The sequence below is a fragment of the Ornithorhynchus anatinus genome, chromosome 17 (assembly GCF_004115215.2).
Source record: "Ornithorhynchus anatinus isolate Pmale09 chromosome 17, mOrnAna1.pri.v4, whole genome shotgun sequence".
NCBI lineage: Eukaryota > Metazoa > Chordata > Mammalia > Monotremata > Ornithorhynchidae > Ornithorhynchus > Ornithorhynchus anatinus.
In genome coordinates, this window is record NC_041744.1 from 18,041,025 (window position 1) to 18,065,822 (window position 24,798).

Sequence of the window (24,798 nt, forward strand, 5' to 3'; positions counted from 1 at the left end):
TCATTCAGTGGTATTTATTGAGCGCTTACTATGTGCGGAGCACTGTACTAAGCATCTGGGAGAGTCCGCTATAACAATAAGCAGACACATTCTCTGCCCGCAACAAGCTTACATCCTAGAGGGTATCTCACCACCTTCAATAATAAGAATAATAATAATGGTATTAAGCGCTTACTATGTGCCGAGCCCTGTTCTAAGTGCCGGAGTTAGGTGCAAGCTAAGGAGGTTGGGCACAATCCCTGACCCACGTGGGGCTCACAGTCTCAATCCCCCTCTTACAGATGACGTGACTGAGGCCCAGAGAGGTGAAGGGACTTGCCCTAGGTCCCCCAGCGGACAAGTGGCGGAGCTGGGATTAGAACCCATGACCTTCTGGCGTACCTGGCCCAGGCTCTGTCTGCTCGAAACGGAGGGCAGGGGCTTGCATGCTGAGGTGATAATCGGGGGGTCGTGAGAGGTAAAACGACCTCCGGCCACGTGTCTTTGCTCAGCGCTCTTCTGACAGACTCAGGAATCCAGACCAAGTCCTCCGGTCCGTTCCCCTGCTGGACACCCCCAAGTGCTCAGTACAGTGCTCGGTCCATGCAAGACTGGAAACTCCTCCAGGGCAAGGGTCATGACGACCAACTCTCTAGTGCTCAGTACAACGCTCTGTGCGGTAGGCGCAGAGAAGCAGAGTGGCCTAGCGGGTAGAGCGCGGGGGAGGCAGAAGGACCTGGGTTCTGATCCCGTCTCTGCCGCCTGTCTGCTGTGTGACCTCGAGCGAGTCGCTTCGCTTCTCTGGGCCTCGGTTACCTCATCTGGAAAACGGGGATTAAGACCGTGAGTCCCACGCGGGTCAACCCGATTTGGTTGTATCCATTCCTGTGCTTAGTATACTATCGGGCGCATAGTAAGCGCTTAATGAAGGCCACAATAATTATCGTTATTAATAATAATAAAAAGCAACCCCACGGATTGACCCAACGGGATTCTGGCCCGTTTCTCCCTCATCCTCAAAGGACGGAAGCAACCTCTCAGTCATTCATTGGATCATAATTATTAAATGTTTACTCTGTGCCGAGCGCTGTCCTAAGCGCTTGGGAAAGTACAACAGAACGGTAAAGAGAGCCAATCCCCGCCCACAACGAGCTCACGGCCTAGAGGAGCCCACAGTCTCATATTCTCCGTTTTAGCGGTTTCCTTCCAGGGCGGCTATATTTTGAGGATCCATATGTCTTTTTTTCCATTTGTATTTTATTTTTTTTTCCTAGTCCTTTCATTCTCACCTTGGTTCCAAAAGGCAGTGCTTGTTCTGCCCGCCTCCTGCTCTCAGCTTCCCGACAACGCAGCCTCCTTTGGTCGTTGCCGGCAGCGGCCTCCTCATTGTGATCTTTTTATAGCTGCGGGCAGATGGCAGCCCTCCAGAGCGGGGCCGGAGAACAGAGGATGGGAAACGGTCGGTTGGGTCGGTTTCCGATGGCGGGGCGTCTGACGGTGCTAGGCCCCGCGGGGAACTCGAGCGAGGGACACGGCCGGGTGGCGAGAGCCCGGGCCCGGGAGTCAGAAGGTCATGGGTTCTAATCCCGGCTCTGCCGCGTGACCTTGGGCAGTGCTCTTCACTCCTCTGGGCCTCAGTTCCCTCATCTGTAAAATGGGGATGGAGGCCGTGAGCCCCACGTGGGACAGGGACTGTGTCCAACCCCATTTGCTTGCGCCCACCCCAGTGCTTAGCACAGTGAATGGTGCATAGTAAACATTTAATGAATATGAGTTTGTTATGACAAATGTGAAATATGTGGCTCAGTGGAAAGAGCCCGGGCTTGGGAGTCAGAGGTCGTGGGTTCTAATCCCGGCTCCGCCACTCGTCTGCTGTGTGACTTTGGGTGAGTCACTTCACTGGGCCTCAGGTAACTCATCTGTAAAATAGGGGTAAAGACTGGGAGTCCCATGTGGGACAACATGATGACCTTGTATCTACCCCGGTGCTTAGAACAGTGCTTGGCACATAGTAAGCGCTTAACAAATGCCAGCATCATTATTATACCCCCAATCCCTGAAGCCCCCGGGGTGTGTTTGTAGACACGTCTGTGAGCAGACACCAAATGCGAGGTCCTTGGGGCAGGTTGGGAGGGGGCTCCTGCACCTCATGACCTGCAGAAATCAGTCGTGTTTACTGAGCGCTTACTGTGTGCAGAGCACTGAGCGCTAGGCAGAGGACAGTGCAACAGAGTTGGAAGATATGTTCCCTGCCCACTACGAGCTCACAGTCTAGAGAGGGAGACGGGCAGAAGAGCGAACTACTGAACAACAGCCCAAGGACGATCGACCTATCCATCAGTTCATCAACCAATTTTGCGGTGCCGTCTCAGCTGTCATGAGATTGTTTGGTCTGGGTGGGTCCCAGGCCCCGCCAACCCAGTGAGGAGGGTCCAGAGGACCCAGGCGGTCCAGAGGGGGAGCGTGCCTGGAGAGGAACGCTGTGGAACTTGGAGCCGGGGGGGCGTTGACCGGGATAGGAAAAGGCTGGGTTCGAATTCCGACTCGGCCACTCGTCTGCTGTGTGACCCTGTGCAAGTCATATTGCTTCTCTGGGCCTCAGTTCCCTCATCTGGAAAATGGGGATTGAGATGGTGAGTCCCACCCGGAACAGGGGCTGTGTCCAACTCGCTTTGCTTGTATCCACCCCCGTGCCTAGTACAGTGCCAGGCACATAGTAAGTGCTTAACAAATATCATCATCATTATCCTGCTTTTGGCCACGAAGGTCCTCTCTCTCCATATCAGACGGATGATCCCCCTCCCCACCGTCAAAGCCTATTGAAATAACAGATAAATTCCTGCCCATGGTAAGATTCCAGTCTAGGGGGGAGACGGACATGAATATAAAGAAATAATTGATAATATATCGATCGATCGGGTACTGAGCGCTTACTCTGTGCAGAGCACTGTACAAAGAGCTGGGGAGAGTACAGTCCAACAGAATTAGCAGACACATCCCCTGCCCATAACGAGCTTCCAGTCTCGAGTGCATGTAATTTAGAGATGGGTACGTCACACTCCTCTCGCCTTTAATGAAATGGCTGCTGAGACCCAACCCATTCAAAGAGATTCAGGATCCAGCCAATCTGCCCTTCCAGTTATCCCCTTTTCCGTATTGGTTGGAAACAAGCACTTAGTACAGTACACTGCACATAGTAAGCGCTCAATAAATACTATTGAATGAATGAAGGAAATCACACCTCCTCCAGGAAGCCATTCCCGACTAAGCCCTCATTTTCCCTCCCTATTTGCCCTCCTCTCTGCGTCTGGTGTGCGTTTGGTTCTGGACCCCCTTAAGTGTGTTGATTACTCCCCCTCTAGTGCTGATGTTGTTATATTGTACTCTCCCGAGCGCTTAATACAGTGCTTTGCTCAAAGAGGTGCTCAATAAATACGATTGAATGAATGTCCATATCCCTTATACTGTGTAATTTATTTTAATGTAGGCCTCCCCCTCGAGACTGGAAGCTCCTTGAGGTTAAAGGGTGGTGTCAACTGTACTCTCCAAAGCGCTTTGTACAGTGATCCGACCCCAAGAAGTACCCAATAAATACTAGCGGTAGGTCGATGTATCTTAATGTACAGGATTCATTAATTTTATCTGTCGATGGTGAATCCATTTTTTTTTCCTAGAATTTGTTAAGCTCTTACTATGTGCCAGGCACTGTTCTGAGCGATGGAGTAGATAGAAAGTCATCAGGGTGGACACAGTCCATGTCCCACAAGGGGCTCATGGTCTGAAAATCCAAATTTTACAGATGAGGGGCACTGAGGCACAGAGAAGCCAAGTGCCTTGGGCGAGGTCACGCAGCAGACAAGTGGCAGAGCCGGGATTAGAACCCTGGTCCTTGTGACTCCCAGGCCCGGGGTCTATCCACACGGCTTCTCTTCTGATTTCGGAATATCCCTTTTCCCAAACTGTGCCGCAGTGAGATCCGTCCAGCCCGGCACAATTAATTCCCATCATAATTTCAATTACTCCCAGCCTCCGTCCCTTTGACAGAAAGCAATTTTTTTGGGAACTTCATCTGACATAAGACTTCTCCGGCTTTTAATTAGATGGCTGCTTTGTCCAAAGCCTCCAAATAGGTCCTTCTTGATGAAAGGGAAAAACAGGCCTCTGAAAATCCCACGAGGAATATAAATCTCCATGAGCCTCACAGTTTCTAGCATGCTGGCAAGATTTCAGTCATAAAGGTAATTTATGTAAATAATTTATGCTCAAAACAAAAGACAATTCTCGGCCTGGTGATGTCTCTCTGGGCCTGTTTTTTTTCTCTTTTTTTTTTTTTTTTTTAGCAAACTCCAGAGCCCCTGGGAATTCAAAAAGGGGTTTCAAGCCAAAGTCTGAATCTGCGCCCAGAAGCGGCGTGACCTAGTTGCAAGAGCCAAGGCCTGTGAGTCAGAGGACCTGGGTTCTAATCCTGGCTCCGCCACCTAGCCGCTGTTTGACCTTGGGCGAGTCACTTCACTTCGTGCCTCGGTTCCCTCATCTGCAAAGTGGGGATTCAAAACTTGTTCTCCATCCTATTTAGACTCCCACTTAGCTCGATCTCCACCGTCTCGCCACCGGCTACTCACCCACAAACCAACCCTTGCCTGGAACACCCTCCCTCTTCCTATCAGACGGATGATCCCTGTCCCCACCTTGAAAGCCTTTTTGAAGGCCCCTCTCCTCCAAGAGGCCTATCCTGACTAAGCCCTCATTTCCTCTTCTCCCACTCCCCCGTGTCACCTACGCACTCGAATTTGCTCCCTTAATTCACCTCTCCCTCAGCCCCCTAGCACTTGGGCACATATCCATAATTTATTTATAACGACCTCTTTATCCCCCTCTGGACTGTAAGCTCATCATGGGCAGGAAATCTGTCTACCAACTCTGTTATAGTCAGCCAATCGTATTTTTTGAGCATTTACCGTGTGCAGAGCTTGACATATACATGGAAGGTGCTCAGTATACTCTGAGTGGTTGAGCCAGGCAGTGATGACTGACCCTTCCAGGAAAAGCAGCATGCCCTAATGGATACCCCACGGGAATGGGAATGCTTTCTAATCCCGGCTCTACTTCGTGTCTGCTGGGTGACCCTGGGGAAGTCATTTCACTTCTCCCAGATCCCTGACTGTAAAATGGGGATTGAGACTTTGAGCCCCAAACGGGAAAGAGACGGTGTCCAACCTGATGAGTTTGAATCTAACCCAGACTTTAGTACGGTGTCTGGCACATAGTAAACCCCTAATAGATCCCCCAAAACAAGAACGGTTTGCTTCTCCCATAGGAGGTTCTCATGAAGGCTTTCAAACCAGACACAAAGGTATTTATTTAACACTGTTTAAGTGTGTAGGTTTGTTTTATGATACTTTTAAGCACTTACAACCCTCTCAGGGTCGCAGCTGGAGAGTTTCCCGTCCTCTACCAGTCTCGACTACGGGAGGGAGAGTCACGCAGAGGCCTATCCATTCCATCCCTAGCTTTGGGCAGTGGCTAGCGAGTGGAAGGCCATCGGCTACGAGTCAAAACTCACCCGTGCTGGGCCGTGGCGGCGCGGGAGAGAGTCGAGGGCGGAGACTCAAGTATCCTGCACGGAAGGAGGCGATGGTAAACCACTTCCATATTTTTACCAGAAAAATCTATGGATCCGCTCCCGGCACGATTGCAGATGTAAGTGCGGCGTTCTGGGAGAGAGGCATCCGCGGCGTCGCTATGGGTCGGAGGCAACCCAACGGCAGAAGACAACGACAAGCACTTATTACGCGTCAAACACTATTCTAAGCACTGGGGTACGCACGGGTCAATAAGGTCGGACGCGATCCTCGTTCCCCGTGGTGCTCTCAATCTTAAGTGGAAGGGAGTAGAGGTATTGTTGGAGCATTTGTGCGTGAAGATCCTGTTGAGAGCAATGTGCCCCCAAAACGCTGTGTGCGTTGTAGGCACAGAAAGACCATCCTCCACGTCAGGGCGTGTGTGGCTGGCAGTGCCCGACATCGTTTTCTAATCCCTTCCTGATCTTCCCGTCGGCTCTGCTCTGGGCCAGTGACCCCTTCCCGACAGCTGACGGCCGGGTCAGCCTGTTGACTGTAAGCGCCTCTAAATCCTCTCGGCTGTGAGCTTGTTGTGGGCAGTGAATGTGTTGATTTTCTGTTCTCTTGTCCTTTCCCAAGCACTTAGTACGGTGCTTTGTTCGCAGTAAGTGCTCAAGAAATACACTTGACCGACTGACTGTGGACTGGTCAAGTCCTTGACCAATTGTTGCCTTTGGCTCCAAGAACCCCTGGAAAGTAGTGGCTATCTTCCTGGTAATACTTCCACCAGTATTTCCCTTCTTTCTTCTCCTCCTCTTTCTTCTCCTCCTCTTTCTTCTCCTCCTCTTTCTTCTCCTCCTCCTCCTTTCTCCTCCTCCTTTCTCCTCCTCCTTTCTCCTCCTCCTTTCTCCTCCTCCTTTCTCCTCCTCCTTTTTTCTCCTCCCCCTCCCCTTTCTCCTCCTCCCCCTCCCCTTTCTCCTCCTCCCCCTCCCCTTTCTCCTCCTCCCCCTTCCCTTTCTCCTCCTCCTCCTTCCCTTTCTCCTCCTCCTCCTTCCCTTTCTCCTCCTCTTCCTTCCCTTTCTCTTCCTCTTCCTCCTCTTCCTCTTTCTCCTCCTCCTCCTATCACCCTTCAGCCAGGCCATTTGCTATTCAGTAATAATAATAATGTGACATTTGTTAAGCCCTTATTGTGTGCCAGGCATTGTAATAATTGCTGGGGTAGATACAAGCTAATTGGTTAGGCCCATTCCCTGTCCCACTTGGGTTTCACAATCTTAATCCCCATTTTAATAATAATGATGGTACTTGTTAAGCGCTATGTGCCAGACACTGTACTAAGCGCTGGGGTGGATACAAGTTGAGTTGGACACAGTCCCGGTCCCAAGTGGGCCTCACAGTTTTAATGCCAGATGAGGTCACGGAGGCCAAGAGAAGTGACTTGTCCAAGGTCACACAGGAGACAAGGGGCGGAGTCAGGATTAGAACCCATGACCTTCTGAGGAGGGAAAGGAGGCACAGAGGAGTTGAGCGACTCATCCAAAATCACACCCAGCAGACCAGTGGCGGAGCCGGGATTGGAATCCAGGTCCTCTGGCTCCCAGGCCCGGGCTCTTTCCACTTGGCCACGCCGCTCCCTCGGAGAGGCTCATCTACGAAATGGCGCCTTTGTTCCTACGATGGCTTTCCTGTTTCTTCCGGGCGGGGGACAGTCCTCATCTCCATTGGACGCTCGTGTCAACGCTGGCATCCGGTTCTCCGGGTCGCAGGTCGGGGCCCGGGACCTCGGAGGGCCGAGGTGCGGGCCGCCATCTTTTCCGATCTCAACTTTTCGTTCGTTCCCGTCCAGTCCCAGGGCGAGGGAGCCAACCACCCACTTGCAAATGGAAGAACGACAAGAAGCGATCATGAAAGGGACATTATCCGGAGGGAAGAAATAAGTCCTTTTAGCGAGTAAAGCGGTCCCAGTCTATGTGTGACTGATGAAACTTTTTAGATAACAGAGGAGCTTTGTCCACCAAGAGCTCATTGCTCACGCCAGCGCGTGCCCGGGATGGTGAGGCAACGGGCAGTGCCAGCACTCTGCCAGACCAACAGGCCATCTGGCAGAGTTCGGTCCCCGGTGACCGCTGGGTCCTTCGGAGGACTGGTGTGTCGGTCGCCCTCCTGGACGCCTACCCTCGCGTCCAGGGATGAGCCACCCAACACCCCTGAGTCTCTTTCCTCCGTTGAATGGTCCAAGCTGGGTCCCTGCGGGAGAGTCAGGGATGGAGAGGGGAGAGTCAGGGGTGTTGGGTGGTCTTGCCGGATTTATTGTATCGTATTTATCGATCGAGTTATTCGATCGTATTTATCGATCGTATTATTTACTGGGGCGAGCACTGCGCTAAGAGCTTGGAAGAGTACAGCGCAACATTCCCTCCCCATGAGATGACAGTCTAGAGGGGGCACATTCCTATAAATAAATGACAGATATGGACGTATGTGGTTTGGGGCTGGGAGGAGGGAAGGACCAAGGGAGCGAGTCAGGGCGACGCAGAAGGGAGTGGGAGAAGAGGAAAAGGGGGCTTAAGTCAGGGAAGGCCTTCTGGAGATGGGCCTTCAATAAAGCTTGGAAGGGGATAGAATAATTGTCTGTTGGACAATTCCAGGCCAGAGGCAGGATGTGGGCGACGGGTAAGATGGAGACACGGTGAGAAAGTTAGCACTAAAGTGTGAGGGCTGGGTTGCAGTAGGAGAGTTAGCGAGGTGAGGTAGGAAGGTAACAAGGTTGCGGACCGCCCTAGAGCCGACGGTGAGGAGTTTTCGGTTGCTGAGGAGGTGGGTGGGCAACCACTGGGGTTTTTTTGAGGAGCGGGGTGACGTGTCCTGAACGTTTTTTGTGGTAAAACGATCCGGGCGGCAGAGCGAAGTCTGGACCGGCGTGGGGAGAGGCGGCGGGAGGCCGGGAGGTCAGCGAGGAGGCCGGTGAGGAGAGAAGAGGGATCGCATTAGCGTGGCAGCAGTGGGGATGGAGAGGGAAGGACGGATTTTGGCCGTGTCGCGAAGGTGGGACCGACGGGATTTAGGGATGGATTGAATTCGTGGGTTGAATGAGAGAGAGGAGTCCAGGACGAGGCCAAGGTCAGGGGCCTGTGAGCCGGGAAGGACGGCGGCGCCGTCTACAGCGGTGGGAAAGCCCCGGGGAGGACGGGGTTCAGGTGGGAAGGTGAGGAGTGTCCCCGGGGGAGAGGCAGGGGGGTGGGGTGGTCCGCGATGGGTCCCCGGGGAGCGTCGGGGGTGTGGTGACGGGGAGTGTGGCCCTGTGTTGTCACCGCAGAGACAAATGGAGAGACAAACATCTCTGGCTCCCCTCCTAGACGGCTGCCCGCCCTGCCGAGGAGGCCCCACCCCTGGAAGACCGGTGTCTATTCCCGGACACGGTATTCCTACTGCCCGGGCTCAGTCGGGACGGACGAGGGACCCTGGAACGCGGCCTTGCCCGGTGACGTCTTTCCGCCCTTGATCCCGACTGGCAGGGTACCGGCCGTCTCACGCCTACCGACGGAGAGGGACGCTGCGCTCCCACGGGTCATCTGCCCGGCCCCTGGGGCCCCGTAGGGTCGGTCGGCCAATTGGATGTATTGAGCGCTTCCTGTGTGCAGAGCGCTGTGCTAAGCACTTGGGAGAGGACAAGGCAATAGACTAGACACGGGAAGCAGCGTGCCACAGCGGACGGAGCACGGGCCTGGGAGTCGGAAGGCCGTGGGTTCTAATCCCAGCTCCGCCGCTTGTCTGCTGTGCGGTCTTGGGCAAGTCGCTTAACCTATCTGGGCCTCAGTTACCTCACCTGCAAACTGGGGATGAAGACGGTGAGCCCCATGCGGGACGGGGACTGTGTCCAACCCGATTTGCCTGTCCTCACCCCAGTGCTTCGTACGGTGCCTGGCACACAGTAAGCGCTTAACGAGTACCATCATCATTATCATTTCTTGCCCACAGTGAGTTTACAGGCTAGAGGAGCTCGGGAGGTGGTGTGGTTGACATCATTGGCGTCAGGAGGCGGGTTCGGATCGGTTGCGGGTACGGCCCAACGCGTGGAATGAGGGAGTAAGAATGGTAATGACTGTGAGACGGGTCACTAGGTGACCGACACTGTACTAAGCACTGGGTACAGGCAAAGCGAGTTGGACACAGTCCCTTTCCCACGAGGGGCTCACAGTCTCCAACCCCATTTTACAGATGAGGGAAGTGAGGCACGCTGCCCAACGTCACACAGCAGGCAAGTGGCAGAGCCGGGATTAGAACCCATGACCTTTAGGGTCCCAGGCCTGTGCTTTATCCACGATGCCACGAGTAGCCACTGCAGGGACCGGACGGGCCAGGACTCCACCTCCAGACTGTACTCTGGTTGTAGGCAGGGAATGTGTCTGTTGTACTCTCCCAAGCGCTTAATACAGTGCTCTGCACACAGGAAGTGCTCAATAAACGCGATTGACTGACTGCCTGGCTCGCCCCGAGGCTGCGGTGCCTTGTAGGCATTTTGGCAGGGCGTCAAGAGGGAAGATCATTCTAGGGAAGATTCCAGATCCCCCTGCCCCCCGATCCGCCCAAGCTTCTCCTCCTGGGGGCTCTGCCTAGGCAGTGTGGCCCAGTGGAAAGAGTTCAGGTTTGGGAGTCAGAGAACCAGAGTTGATGATGATGATATTTGTTAAGCGCTTACTATGTGCCGAATACCATTCTAAGCGCTGGGGTGGATACAAGGTAATCAGGTTGTCCCACGTGGGCCTCACAGTCTTCATCCCCATTTTCCAGATGAGGTAACTGGGGCACAGAGAAGTGAAGTGACTTGCCCAAAGTCATACAGCTAAGTGGCAGAGTAGAGGGATTAGAACCCATGACCTTTGACTTCCAAGCCCGGGCTCTCTCCGCTAAGCCACGCTGCATCCTGGTTCTGCCACAGGCCTGTGGCGTGACCTTGGGCGGTTCACGTGTCCGTGCCTCAGTTCCCTCCTCATTTGTAAAATAGGGGATGAATCTCCGTTCTCCTTCCTACTCGGGTTGAGAGCCCCAAGTGGGACCCGATGATCTAGTATCAAACCCAGCGCTTATACAGTGCTTGGCACATAGTAAGTGCTTAACAAATTCTGCAATTATTCTTATTGGATTTCTCCCTTAGGAAGCCCCAACAGGTAAATGAGGGGAGAAGCAGCATGGTGAGGTAGCGCACGGGCTTTGGGGTCGAAGTCCTGGGTTCTAATCCCGCCTCTGCCACTTGTCTGCTGGGTGACCTTGGGCAAGTCACTTCACTTCTCTGTGCCTCAGTGACCTAATTCGAAAAATGGGGAGCGAGACTGTCAGCCCCACGTGGGTCAGGGACCGTATCCGACCCGATTTGCTGTATCCACCCGAGTGCCTAGTACAGCGCCTAGCACTCAGTAAGTGCTTAACAAATTCTGCAGTTATTATTATTATTTTTCAGGTGGTCGAACTGTTGAGTGAGCCCCCACCCCCTTGCCTCACCTGACCCTCAGATCAGTACTTTCCTGTCAATTTAGGGATGTCATGATACCACAGCTGGGTCCAACCCGATTTGTTCCTATCCACCCCAGCGCTTAGTACAGTGCCTGGCATATAGTAAGCGCTTAAGAAATACCAGAGTTATTATTATTATTTTTGTCCTGACCACAGCCAGCCCCACCCGCCCTAGCCCCTCTCAAGCTGATCCTCTAAGTGAGGCTTTTTCAGCCTCCCTCCCCATCTCCAGAGATGGAGCCCCAATATCTCCGCCTCCCCAGCAAAGACCGTGGATTATTTTTCTTTTCCTCCTCCCGAGACGAGCCCCGAGGCGTTCTGGTTGACGAGCGGAGCGAACTCGACTAAGACGTCCAAGGGCAACCGTTAATTCGTTGGGAGGAGGCCGGGCCCGTGGTTAAAACTCTACCCACCCTCTCCACTGCTCCCAGCCAACCACGCCCGGCTCGGTCGAGGCCCGGGCTCTATTTTGGGAACATCCTTTGGATCACACATCAAACACGCCTCCTTTCCCTCTCCGTCCTAAATAGGTTCCTGCCGCCGAGGGCCGGATCTTCCCTGCTTCGTTAACAGGCACTAGGCCCCTGGTGGTCTCAACCCCCAGTTCCGCTCTCCCTGGATTCCCACCACCCCCGAGGAAGGACGGAGCCACCAGTCCTGACGTTCCCCCCTAGACTGTAAGCTCGTTGTGGGCAGGGAATATGTCTGTTATATTGTTATATTGTCCTCCCCCAAGCACAGCGCTCTGCACACAGTAAATACAATTGAATGCATGAACGACTTTCCAATCCAGTGACTCGATGCCTGTCAACTGGAAGCTCTTTGTGGGCCGGGAACGTGTCTACCGACTCTGTTACAGTGTACTCTCCCGAGCGTTTATTCAGTGTTCCGCACCTAGTAAGCACTCAATAAATGTCTCCCCGGGTTTTTAGAACCTCCTTTTTATCTCGTGGTATTTGTAAAGTGCTCACTCTGTGCCAGACACCGTACTGAGTGCAGAAGTGGATACAATCTAGTCAGGTTGGACGCAATCCCTGTTCCATCGGGGGGTTACGGTCTTAATCCCCATTTTACAGATGAGGTAACTGAGGCCCAGAGAAGTGAAATGACTTGCTCTACGCCACACAGCAGACAAGTGGCAGAAGGGGATTAGAACCCCGGACCTTCCGACTCCCAATCCTGGGCTTTATCCACCAGACCACGCAACCTCTCGCCAAATTTAAAGTTGCAGCCCGCTATGGCCAGATCGTGATGATGAGAGGGTGAGTCATCCTCACTGTGGATTATAGGTGGCTTTTTAAAATTATTATTGAAGTGTGGCGTTAAGCATTTACTCGTGCCGAATGCTGTGCTAAGCACTGGGTAGAGTCGGGATAAACAGGTGGGACGCAGTCTCTGCCCCACATAGGGCTTTCAGTTTAATATTTTAAAATATTCTCGCTTCCCCACCCTCTCCTGGGTCCCTGCTCTCGACACCCCCCAAACCACGGTCCCTTTCTCCATCTTCCAAGATGGGTCTGGGGGCTCCTCACCCAGTCCCCAGGGTTTTGCGTGTGTGTGTCTGTGTCTCTTAGCATATCGGGCACGAGTCTCTATAGACTGTCAGCTCGTTGTGGGCAGGCAATAAATCTACCGACTGCTGTATTGGACTCTCCCAAGTGCTTAATCCAGGCCTCTGCAGACTATAAGCGTTCAGTCAGTACAATCGATTGCTTAGATTTCCCTCTCTTTACTATAAGCTCATCGTGGGTGGAGAATGTGTATCTACCAGGTGCGTTGCACCGGACTCTCCCGAGTGCTTAGTCCAGTGCTCTGCACCCTGTAAGCAATCAATACAGTTGATGGATTAATTACCTAGCCTTTCCCCTCTGGATTGTAAACTCACCGTGGGCAGGAAACGTGTCAACTGAATGTGGACTGGACCGTGAGCCCGTTGCGGGGAGAGATTGTCTCTCTCGGCTACTGAATTGCGCTTTCCAAGAGTTTAGCACAGTGCTCTGCACGCAGTACGCGCTCAGTAAATGAACCAAGTGTTGAGTTCAGCGTTCCGCGCACCGTGAGCACGTAATCGATACGACGGATGGCCTAGATTTTCCCCCTCTAGTCTGTAGGCTCGTCATGGGCGGGGACGGCCTGTCCACCAGCCGTGTCGCATTGGACTCTCCCAAGTGCTCAGTCCAGTGCTCTGCACCCCGTAAACAGTCGATACGATGGATGGATTGGTTCCCTAGCCTTTCCCCTCTAGACCGTAAACTCGCTGTGAGCCGGAAACGTGTCCGAGTGTGGACTGACTAGAAACGTGTCTACTGAGTGTGGACTAGACCGTGAGTCTGTTGCGGGCAGGGATTATCTCTCTTTGTTACTGAACTGTACTTTCCAAGCGCTTAGTACAGTGCTCTGCACTCATTAAGCACTCAAATGAACGAAGTGTTGAGTGCAGTGCCCCGCGCACCGTAAGCACGCAGTCGATAGGACGGACGGCCTAGATCGCGCCCCTCGGGACCGTAAGCCCGTCGTGGGCAGCGAAGGCCTGTCCCCCAGCCGCGTCGCACTGGACTCTCCCAAGTGCTCGGTCCGGTGGTCCGCACCCTGTAAGCAATCAAAACGATGGACGGATTGGTTCCCTAGCCTTTCCCCTCTAGACCGCAAGCTCACCGTGAGTAGGAAACGTGTCTACCGAGTGTGTCGGACTGGACCGCGAGCCCGTCGCGGGCGGGGATCGTCTCTCTCTGTTAGCGAATTGTACTTCCCCGGCGCTCGGCACGGCGCTAGGCACGGATCGGGCGTCCAGTTCGGCGTTCCGCGCGCCGTAAGCGCGCCATCCGCGGGACGGAGGGCCTAGACCGTCCCCCTCGGGACCGTAAGCCCGTCGTGGGCAGGGAAGGCCTGTCCCCCAGCCGCGTCGCACTGGACTCTCCCAACTGCTCGGTCCGGTGGTCCGCACCCTGTAAACAATCAAAACGATGGACGGACCGGTTCCCTAGCCTTTCCCCTCTAGACCGTAAGGTCACCGTGAGTAGGAAACGTGTCTACCGAGTGCGTCGGACTGGACCGCGAGCCCGTCGCGGGCGGGGATCGTCTCTCTGTTAGCGAATTGTACTTCCCCGGCGCTCGGCACGGCGCTCGGCACGCGTCGGGCGTCCAGTTGGGCGTTCCGCGCCCCGTAAGCGCGCCATCCGCGGGCCGGCCGGCCTAGATCGTCCCCCTCGACCGTAAGCCCGTCGTGGGCAGGGAAGGCCTGTCCACCCGCCGCGTCGCCTCGGCCTCTCCCGCGTGCTTAGCGCGGGGTCACGCGGAGCGCGAGGGCCGGCTGAGAGGGGCAGGTTTTGGGGGGTCTCGGGTGGCGTGGGGGGCCGCGTCTCCGCTCGGGTCCGTGTCGACCGCGTGGGGCGAGGCGAGCTGTCGGTCGTCGGTCCGTCGGTCGATGGGTCAGCTGACTCCCTCCCGGGCTCCTCCTCCTCTTCTTCCTCCACCTCCTCCTCCTCCTCCTCCTCCTTCTTCCCTCCTGCTTTTCCCTCCCGCTTCTCCGGCCGAGGACCAGCCCGGTCCGGTCGTTGGAGGGTCCGGTCCTCGCGGGTCCAGCTCGGTCCTCGCGGGTCCAGCTCGGTCCGGTCCGGTCCAGGCCCGCCGGGGGAGGAGCGGCCGGTGCCCCCGGGGCCGGGATGCTGTCGCCTCTGTCGCCTGTGTCGCCTCTGTCGCTGCTGTCGCTGCTGTGGTTGCTGGCCTGCCGCCCGGCCGGGGCCGTGGAGGTGGGTGTCGGGCGGGCAGGGGGCCGCCGGACGGGACCGGCCGGGATCTCCCCCGTCCCCCCCATCCCGTCCTCCCCCCTCCCCATCTTTTGTGCGGAGGGGAGGGGGTCCCCAGAATTAGGGGCCCGGGGGGGGGGTCCATCCGGGGGTCAGCGAGGGTCCGACCGCCCCCTAGACCCTTCCCACCCCCTTGGGGGGCTCCCCGGGGGTTTGCATCTGCCCTCCCCTCCCGCCTCGGATCCCGGGGGAGCGGCCGGGGAAGACCCCCCCCCAATCTCCCTCGCCAGAGACCCCCCCAAAAGAGAGACACCCCCCCCCCCGCCCCCGTCCCAGCCCCTCCCTGGACTTTGGGGGTGTTGGGTCTCGGGGTGTGTCAGGCCGGGCTGTGGGGGGGAAGGAGGGGGTTGGGCAGGATGGGGAGGGGTCCCCGGGGGGCTGGGGGGGGGCTGGGGATGGGGAGGGGTCCCCGGGGCGGAGGCGGAGGCGGAGGGAGCGGTGTAACGGGGGAAGATGGCGCCTCTGCAGTGCAGCAGAGAAAGCGGTGTCAGGGGCGGCCCGCAGCCTGCGCCCCTCCCCCGCCCCCGGCCCACCCCCCCTCCTCCTCCTCCTGCACCCCTTTCCCCCCCCTTCCCTTGACGCCTTCCCCCCCTTTTCTTCTCCCCCCGTTCCCTGCATTTTGGGGGTCCAGCCCACCCCCTTCTCCTCCTCCCTGACCCCCCCTTCCCTTGCCCCCCATTTTCTTTCCCCCACCCGGGTTTTATGGGGGTCCCGGCCCCCCATCCTCTACCCCTCCTTCCCTTGACGCTTTCTCCCCCCTTTTCTCCCCCCCACCCCGGTCCATGCGTTTCTGGGGGGGGCCCGGCCCCCACCCATCCATCCCCGCCCACCCCCCTTTTCCGCCTCCCTCCCCCTTTCTCTCTCTGCCCCCCATTCCCTTGATGCCTTCCCCCCCTTTTCTCCCCCACCCGGAGTCCCTGCTTTTTGGGGGGGGGGCCCGGGCCCCCACCCCCTCCTCCTCCCCTCCTCCTCTCTTTAACCCCGTTCTCCTTCCCTTGACGCCTTCCCCCCTTTTCTCCCCCCCCCCGGTTCCTTGCTTTTGGGGGGGGCCCGGGCCCCACCCATCCCCTCCCCCATCCCCTCCCCCCTCTCTTTGCCCCCCTCTTCTTCCCTTGGTGCTTCCCCCCTTCCTTCTCCCTCCAGGGGTCCCTGCAATTTTGGGGGGTTCCCTGGTTCCCGTCCACTCCCCCTCCCTCTACTCTCTTAGCCCCCCCTTCCCTGGATGCCTTCCCCCCTTTTTCTCCCCCCCATGGTCCCTGCGTTTTTTGGGGGGCACCGCCCCTTCCCCCAAACCCAGCCCTCCCCCGCCTCCCTCCCGCCCTTGCCTCTCTCTCCTTCCTGCGGTGCTTTCCCCCCTTCCTTCCCCCCCTCTAGGGGTCCCTGCATTTGTGGGGGGGTTCCTACCTCCCGATCCCCTCCCCCCACCCCATCCCCTCTCTCTGCCCCCCTCTCCTTTCCTTGACGCCTTCCCCCACCTTTCTTTCCCCTGCCCATTCCCGGGGTCCCTGCGTGTTTTTGGGGGGGGGGGCGGCCCCCCCACCCCCTCCCCCTCTCTTTGCCCACTCCCCTCCGCTTATTCCCCATCCCCTCCCTTTCCTCCTCCCACCCCTCTCTCGTCCCCCCGCACGGGGGGCACCGATCCAGACCGATCTCCCGGGTCCCTGGGGAGGGGGGATCTCCCCAGCCCCCTCCTCGCCCCCCTCGCCCCCGGCCAGAGATGGAGGGGGGGCTGCGGTCGGCATCCGGGGCTTGGGCACCCACCGAGCCCAGGGCCTGCTGGTCCTTTCTTCAAGACAGGGGAGGGGGCCTCATCTCCAGTGGCCGGAGCCGGGGGGTTGCGGCCCCGACCCCCGCCCGGCCTCCCCGCCACCCCTGCCGGTCAAGGAGGGCCCCCGGAGTTGGGTTCCCCCACCGGGGGGGATGTCAACAGTGGGGGGCTGTGCCCCCGGGCGAGGGTGCCCGATGGAAGATGGGGAGGCGGGGGGCTCTCTATCTGGGGGAGGGTCCCCGGACTATCAGTCGAGCCCTTTCTGCAGGGCCGGGGGAATCCTTCCCTGCAGATGGAGCCCTGAGGAGCCTTAATTGGGGCTGGGGGCGGCTTGGCCTCCCACCGGGGTCCAGAACCGGGGTCCGAGATCCGAGGGGGCGGTTTCCGAGCGTTTGCTCGGGTGGGCTTGTCGAGGTCGGGGGTGTATTTGGGAGTGGGGGCTGTCTGGGGGGGTGTCTCTCAGGTATGTCTGGGTTTGTGTGTGTCTGGGTGGGACGTGTGTGTGTGTTCAGGGGGGCTGTCTGGGTTGGGGGTGACCGGATTGTGGGTGGGTGGGTGGGGGGGGTGTCGGTCTTTCCCCCTTCCTCTCTGGGGACGTCTGGAAGAGGCAGGAATTGGTGCGTGGAAGCTTCCAGCTCTTGCTGTGGGGTTGGGGGCCGGGGAGAGAGGCTGGGGCTGGAGGGTTCAGAGGGTGCGATTCCAAGCCATAAACCCCCGGGGCGGATACTGGGGGTGGGGGGTCGGGGGGGAGTCCTGTGGTCACTGTAGCGGTCACTCCCCGTGTTGGGCAGCGGGTCCCTGAAGGTCTGGCCACAAAGACCAGGGCCAGAATGGGTTGAAAGGCTCCTTCTAGCTAACGGGAATTTATTTCTGGTTGTGGGATTTTTCTTGGGGACCCTAGGCTCCCCCAGACCTTATTGACAACCCCCCCCTTTGACCCTCCCCATCTTCTCTCCAATGCCCCCTCTTCCTTTTCTGCCCCCCCCCCCCAATTTTCTGCTACTGGATCCAGACCGAGCAGCTCTTAAGGCTACAAGAAAACATCTTCCCCGGCTTTTGGGGTACCCAGTGCTCTGAAGAGACCGCTTGTGGGGGGGTCCTGTTCCCCCACCCCTGTTTTGGCAACAAAGCCCCTTGGACGGACACGCTCAGATTTTTCCAGAGAGCGCACCTCTCTGTCCTAATTCTCATGCAAGCGGAGGAAAGGAAGGCAGGATTCTTTGGGGAAATCAGAATTTTCAGGAAAAATGGGAGTGGCAGGAATGGGAGGGGGAGATGATGGAGGATGTCTGGATCGGGGAGGAGAGTCGGGGGGCGGTGGGAGGGTCTGTGCTGGATCATTGGGGGAGAGTCAGGGATGGACAGGGGAGAGTCGGGGGTGTGGGAGGGTCCGTGCTGGCTCGGTGGGGGGACAGTCAGGGGTGGAGAGGAGAGTCAAGGGTGTTGGAGGGTCTCTGATGGATCACAGAAGCATCAGGGGGTTGAGTAGTCCCCGCCGGGTCGGTAGGGGAGAGTTGGGGTGGTGGGCGCCAACAGACATGATCATCCCAAGGCCCGGGCTGCCATCAGAGACTGTCCTGTCGGGGGGAGGCTGGGGCCTGGGGGGTCCGGGCCTGAGGAACGGCCTCACTCCCGAAGGCTCTCGATGGGGAGCCTGGGGTGACGCGACCAGGTCAGCCGAGCCCCGACAAGCAGAGCGTCACCCATAGTGGGACCCCCGGCGCCCGGGCCCTCGGGCCATCTCTCCGTTCCTCGGAAATGGGGAAACTGAGCGGGTGGGGGGTTCCGGCGAGCATTTGGGAAGGGGAAAATCCACGGTCCCAAAACAGCTTCTCCTCGGGCCGATGCTGGGAAACAAATTCGAGGCTAAGGGTGGGCCTTCCTGGAGTCCGGGGGGAGGGGGGAGCTTTCCGACTCGCCCTCTCTGCCCACCCCCGTGTCTCTCCCTCCGACTCCCCTATCTCTCCCTCCGCCCCCCCATATCTCTCCCTCCGCCCCTGTGTCTCTCCCCTGAGCCGTGTCTCTCCCCCTGCAGCCCTGTCTCTCCCTCTGCCCCGTGTCTGCCCCACCCCCATCTCTGTCTCTTTCCCTCATATCTCTCTTAATCTCTCTCCCTCGCTTTGAAGTTGGCCCTGGCATCCGACCTCTGGAGCAGATTCCATTTCCAGAAGCTGCCTGCCCGGGGCCATCTTCCCCCTGACGTTTCTATCGTCCTCCCCCAAGCGCTTAGTACAGAGCTCTGCATGCAGTAAGCGCTCAATAAATACGATTGAATTTAAGGGTCCGGGAGGCTTGTGCCATCCCTCTATCCTCGTCATTCTCTCCTCTGCAGGGGGGCCGGCAGAGGTGCCGGAAAGATGGAGGGTGGGAGCCGCAGCAGACGTGGATCGGGATCTGGGAGGGATAGCGTTTGATTTATTTTTCGTGTAACATTGTACTCTCCTAAACGCTAACTACAGTGCTTCGCTCACAGTAAGCGTTCAATAAATACGATGGAAGGAATGAACGGCGAGGATGTCGATGGTGGGGGTATCGAAGCGCTTAATAATCATAATAATGAAATTGTGCAGTTAAGTGCTTACTATTTGCCAGGCACTGTTCTAAGCCCTGGGAAGGATCCAAGCTAGTCGGTGTGGATTCGGTCCCCGTCCTACATCGGATTCACAGTCTTAATCTCGTGTCCACCCCAGCGCTTAGGACAGTGCCTGGCACGTAGTGAGCGCTCGACAAATACCACAGTTAAATTAAATTCCCATTTTACAGATGAGGTGACTGGCACCGAGACGTGAAATCATTTGTCCAAGGTCACCCGGCCGATAAGTGGCGGAGCCGGGATTGGAACCCAGGTGCTCCCAGGCCCGGGCTCTAGGCGCTAGATTATGCTGCTTGCTGTTTGCCAAGCACCGCTCCATTGCCGGGATGGACACAGACAATCGGGCTGGACACGGTCCTCGTCCCTCATGGATTCACAGTCCAATTAGAAGGACAAAAGATGCAAAAGGGCAGTACGGCCTGGTAGAGCCTGGCCCGGGGGTCAGAAGGACCCAGTTTCCAGTCCCGGCTCCGCCGCTTGTCTCCTGTGTGACCTTGGGTAAGTCAATTCTCTGGGCCTCAGTTCCCTCATCTGTAAAATGGGGATTGAGACTGCGAGCCCCACGTAGGACAGGGACCGCGTCCAACCCGATTTGCTTGTATTCACCCCGGCGCTCAATACAGTGCCTGGCACGTAAATGCTCAATAAAGACCATCAATATTATGATGAATCCTGGCTCGGCCTCTTATCTGCTGTGTGACTTTGGACAAGCCATTTCATTTCTCTGGGCCTCAGTTCCCTCATCTGTAAAATGGGGATGAAGACCGTGCGCCCCAAGTGGGGCAGTAGGTGCTCGGCCTGGTGCTCAGCAGGCGGTAGGTGCCTGGCCCCCGGTTTATTTATTATTGTGTAATTGTTGTTATTTGTTATTGCTATTGTAAAATGGGGATGAAAACTGTGAGCCCCATGAAGGACAACCTGATCACCTTGTATTTCCCCCCCAGCGCTTAGAACAGTGCTTTGCACATAGTAAGCGCTTAACAGATACTAACGTTATTAATATTATTGCTATTATGTGTCATTTGTTAAGCACTTACTAGGCATCAGGCATTATACTAAGTACTGGGGTAGACACAAACGAACGGAGCTGGACACAGTCCCTGCCCCTCAAGGGGCTTCCAGTCTTGATCGCCATTTTACAGATGAGGAAACTGAGGCCCAGAAAAATGATATGGCTTGTCCAAAGTGACACAGCAGATAAGAGGCTGAGCCAGGATTAATAATAATAATAATAATAATAATGATATTTATTGAGCACTTACGTGCCAGGCACTGTACCGACCGCTGGGGTGAATACAAGCAAATCGGATCACAATCTCAATCCCCATTTTACAGATGGAAGTGATTTGCTCAAGGTCACACAGTAGATAAGTGGCGGAGCTGGGTTTAGAAACCAGAACCTTCTGCCTCCCAGGCCCGGGCCCTAACCCCTAGGCCACACACAAGAAGTGCTCAGCCCAGTGCTCTGCCCACGGTGGATACTCAGCCTGGTGCTCAGCACACAGTTGGCCCGCAGATCCTAGCAGTGATGATGATGAAAACATTTTATAAAAGAGGATCTGTACCTGGAACCAGTGGCAATGTTTGTTTTTCCTGAGGACAGTGGAACTGACTCTACCTCTCTAGGGCCAGGGGTCTCACGTCAGGAAGGTGGGGGGGGGGGGGGTCTCCCTCCACTGGCTCTTTTGTGTTTCCTGCTCATTAACAGCTCCCCATTCCTGGCACCAGCTCATGTGAAAAGAGGCACGGTGTTTTGCCCCAAGAGGGTCGGGTAACGTGAGATGCTGGATTATCCGTGGGTTTGGATTATCTGCGGTGCCCACCCCAATAATAACTGTGGTATCCTTTAAGTGCTTACTATGTGCCAGACACTGTACTGAAGCACCGGGGTGGATACGAGCTAATCAGGTTGGACACGGTCCCTGTCCCACTGTGGTCGAGTGGAAAGACCCCGGGCCTGGGAGTCAGAGGACCCGGGTTCTAATCCCAGCTCCACCGCTTGCCTGCTGTGGGACCACTTCACTTCTCTGGACCTCAGTTCCCTCATCTATAAAATGGGGATTCAATCCCTGTTCTCCCTACTTTGTGAGCTCAAGGTGGGAAGGGGACTGTGTCCAACCTGATCTTCTCCAGTGATTAGAACAATTCTTGGCACCTAATAAGGGCTTAACGAATACCCTAATTATGATTCTTCTTCTCTTCCTCCTTCTCTTTCTCCTCCTCTCTCCCGATCTTCCTCCTCCTCCGCTCGGTCCTGTTTCTGTGCTTGACGGTTCGTAATACGTTAGTGGGGGAGGCGGATGGAAAGGGGAGAGTCAGGGTGTTGGATAGGTGGTGCTGGGTTACGGAGGAGAGTCAAAGTGTTGAAAGGACCTTGCTGGGTCACCGGGGGGAGGGTCAGGGGTGTTGGCTGGTCCGTACCGGGTCCACTGGGGGAGAGTCGGATGGAGAGGGGAGAGTCAGAGGAGTGGGATGGTCCGTGCTGGGTCACTGGGGGACAGTCAGGAATGGAGAGGGGAGAGCCAGGGGTGTGGGATTCATTCCTTCAATAGTATTTATTGAGCCCTTACTATGTGCAGAGCACTGTCCTAAACGCTTGGAATGGACAGTTGGGGAACAGATAGAGACCATCCCCGCCCAGTGACGGGCCCACGGTCTAATCGGGGGAGACAGATGGCAGAACGAAACGAAAACAAGACAACGTTAGCATGATAAATACAATCAAGGGGATGTACCCCTCGTGAACGAAATAAATAGGGTAATAAATAATATATCCAAATGAGCACAGTGCTGAGGGGAGGTGGGATGATCTGTGCTGGGTCACTGGGGGATAGTGGGGGAGGGAGGGAGAGGGGACAGTCAGAGGTGTGGGCCACTGGTTCTGTCAGCAGGAGGGCAGCCAACCTGGCACTCGTATGACCATCTTGGTGACCTCTTAGTGTCCGAGCCCCGGGTTGGACGGGGCTGGGCCGGGCAAGTCCTGCGGCTGCTCCCCTGGAGTGACCACGCGGGAGGTCTCGCGAGTGGCCAGAAGGTCATGGGTTCTAAACCCGGCTCCGCCATTCATCTGCTGTGTGACCTTGGTCAGATCACTTCACTTCTTTGTGCCTCAGTTACCTCGAGGTAAAAGGGGGATCGAGAACGTGAGCCCCGCGTGGGACGGGGACGGTGTCCGACCCGATCAGCTTGTATCCACTCCAGCGCTCGGTACGGTGGCTGGCACGTAGCGAGCGCCAAACGAATACAATAACGGCGATGATAATAATCTGAGGTGTCAATAATAACACGTGGCACCCACCCCTCACAGATGGTGCACATTTCAGATTCGTGTTCAAGCTTCATATGAAACATTGGTATTGTCTTCCCCTAAGTGCCTAGTATAGTTTTCTGCACAGAGTAAGTGTTCAATAAATACCATTGATTAATTGATAGATTGGCTTATCCCAGGTAATGATCAGTGAAGCGACTTAACGCCCAATACGCAGTCCTGCCGTTCTGTATTTCTCTTCAGTCGGTCAGTAGTATCTATTGAGTGCTTCCCGTGTGCAGAGCACTGTACTGAGCGCTGGGGAGAGTACAATACAGCGTTAAACAGGCACATTCCCTGCCCACGACGAGCTTACAGTCTTCTCTTCCATTCAATCGGTCACTTGTATTTATCGAGCGCTGACTGCGTGCAGAACACTGTTCTGAGCACCCAGGCACTAAGGCGAGGGGTGAGTGCTCTGGTGGCGTCTGACAAGATGTCTGTATCCAGGGGGTGTCTGTGCACATGCGTGTGTGTTTGTGTGTGTCCGTGGCCCAGATGACCCGGCGGTGCCTGGTGGCCCCGGCCCCAGCACTGAGTCACCGTTGGCCGACTCTGCCGGTCAGTCGGTGCCCCCGGAAACGGGCCGTCCGAGGCCAAGAGAGGGTCACCCCGGAGGTCCGGGGGGCCAGGGATTCTCCCCCGCCGCCCCCCTCCCGAGGAAGCGCTCCATCGCACGGTCGGCTCCCCGAGCGGACGGGGGTCTCGGGCCCGGCCGAGGGTCGTCCTGAGGGCGGCCCGTCCCTCCCCGCTTCCTCCCCCACCACCCCTCCTCTCGGGAGCGGGCGGCGGAATGGCCGCCCCAAGTCCGCCTCCCTGAGCCCCTCGGGGATCGGCCAACGCGTCGATCGGTGGTTCCTCCCCGGCCTCCTGGGGGGCTTCTCTTGACCGCTTGCACTGGCTGTGTCCATCGGGCCCACGGCGGGGTCGGGGGCGGTCTCGGGGCGATGGCCCGTCGACTCTCTCTAGTCATTTTCGACCACAAAATGGGTCCCGCGGGGTCCCCGTGTGCTGGGGCCGGGGGCGGCGGGGTAGTAGTTCCGGGGCAATCATGGCGAGAGGGAGCGACCGAAGGAGGCCAACGCAGACAAAATTTTGGAGGGGCAGCGCGTGCGGGTAACGGAAGGCCCAACGGGGCATCCGGGACGTGGGCACAGGGGACGCCGGTTCAGGCCGCGTGGTGCTGCGGAATCTGCCCGACTCCCGTGTCCCGTCCTGCCTCCTTCCACTCCCCCCTTCCGGCCCTGCCCCGGAGGACGCTGAGGGGTTGGCTTGTCGTCCCCCTAAATAAAAATAATAACCCGTGGTATCTTCTAGACCGTGAGCCCGTTGTCGGGCGGGGATCGTCTCCGTCCGTTGGCGAATCGTACTTTCCGAGCACTTAGAACGTGCTCAGTAAATGCGCTCAGTCAGTAAGCGCTCAGTAAATACGATGGAATGAATGAATACCTGAGCGCTTATGTGCCGAGCACCGTCCTCAGTGCCGGGGTAGATAGAAGCTAATCCGGTCGGACCCACTCCCTGTCCCGCCAGGGGCTCACGCTCTTATCCCCGTTTTACCGACGAGGGAACCGAGGCACGGAAAAGATAAGTCACTTGCCCAAGGTCACACAGAAGATGTGGCGGAGCTGGGATTAGAACTCGGGCCTGGGGTCTATCCACTAGGCCACGCTGCTTCTCCAGATGCCTTCAGGGCTTCCTTGGGCCGGACCCCCTCCCCCACCCCCTCCTCGACCTCCTCCTCCTCCTCCCCGACTCCTGGATCGGCCTGGCTCCGTCCGATCGATCGCGTTTATTGAGCGCTTGCCGCGTGGGGAGCACTGTACTGGGTGCTTGGGAGAGGACAACCTGGCAGATTCGGTAGACGCGTTCCCCGCCCCCAACGAGCTCATGATCAGAGAGTCCGAGACAGACGGAGAGACAGAGACCCCATCCACCAAGGTCTTTCAACCCGCCTCCGGCCGATAAACCTCCGCTATCGCGAGCTCTAAGCGTGGCTGTTACACAGCCCCGCGTCTGTGAACCCCACCGTCTCCGAGGACAATAGAAAATTGAATCCGGCGTTTAGGCGTTCGGTTTGGTTTCCTCATCGAGCGATGACAATTAGCGTGGGGATTAAGGTAGTTTCAAATAAGATAGTTAATATAATGTATTAAGGAATAAACTTATCGTTGAACTTAAATTCGTTTTTTGGTTAACCAGCTGTGGGTCTGGGTGCGGACAATGGAGGGCCCAGAGGTCTGTGCGTGGCGATTTGCACACCGTTTGCGTGA

At 56.7% G+C, this 24,798-nt stretch overlaps 1 protein-coding gene across 3 annotated transcripts in view; it reads left to right on the forward strand.

Moving 5' to 3' along the window:
• The first annotated feature begins 14,544 nt into the window (after positions 1-14,544).
• LOC100090292 (amyloid beta precursor protein) overlaps positions 14,545-24,798 on the forward strand; it is a 30,444-nt gene continuing 20,190 nt past the window's right edge. For 2 of the 3 annotated variants that reach the window (XM_029082031.2, XM_029082032.2), the window contains exon 1: positions 14,546-14,800. In XM_029082031.2, coding sequence (XP_028937864.1) covers positions 14,714-14,800 — 87 coding nt within the window. In that variant the 5' untranslated portion in view covers positions 14,546-14,713. Of the gene's footprint in view, positions 14,801-24,798 lie in introns of all 3 variants that reach the window. The other variant, XM_029082033.2, reaches the window with a different exon arrangement.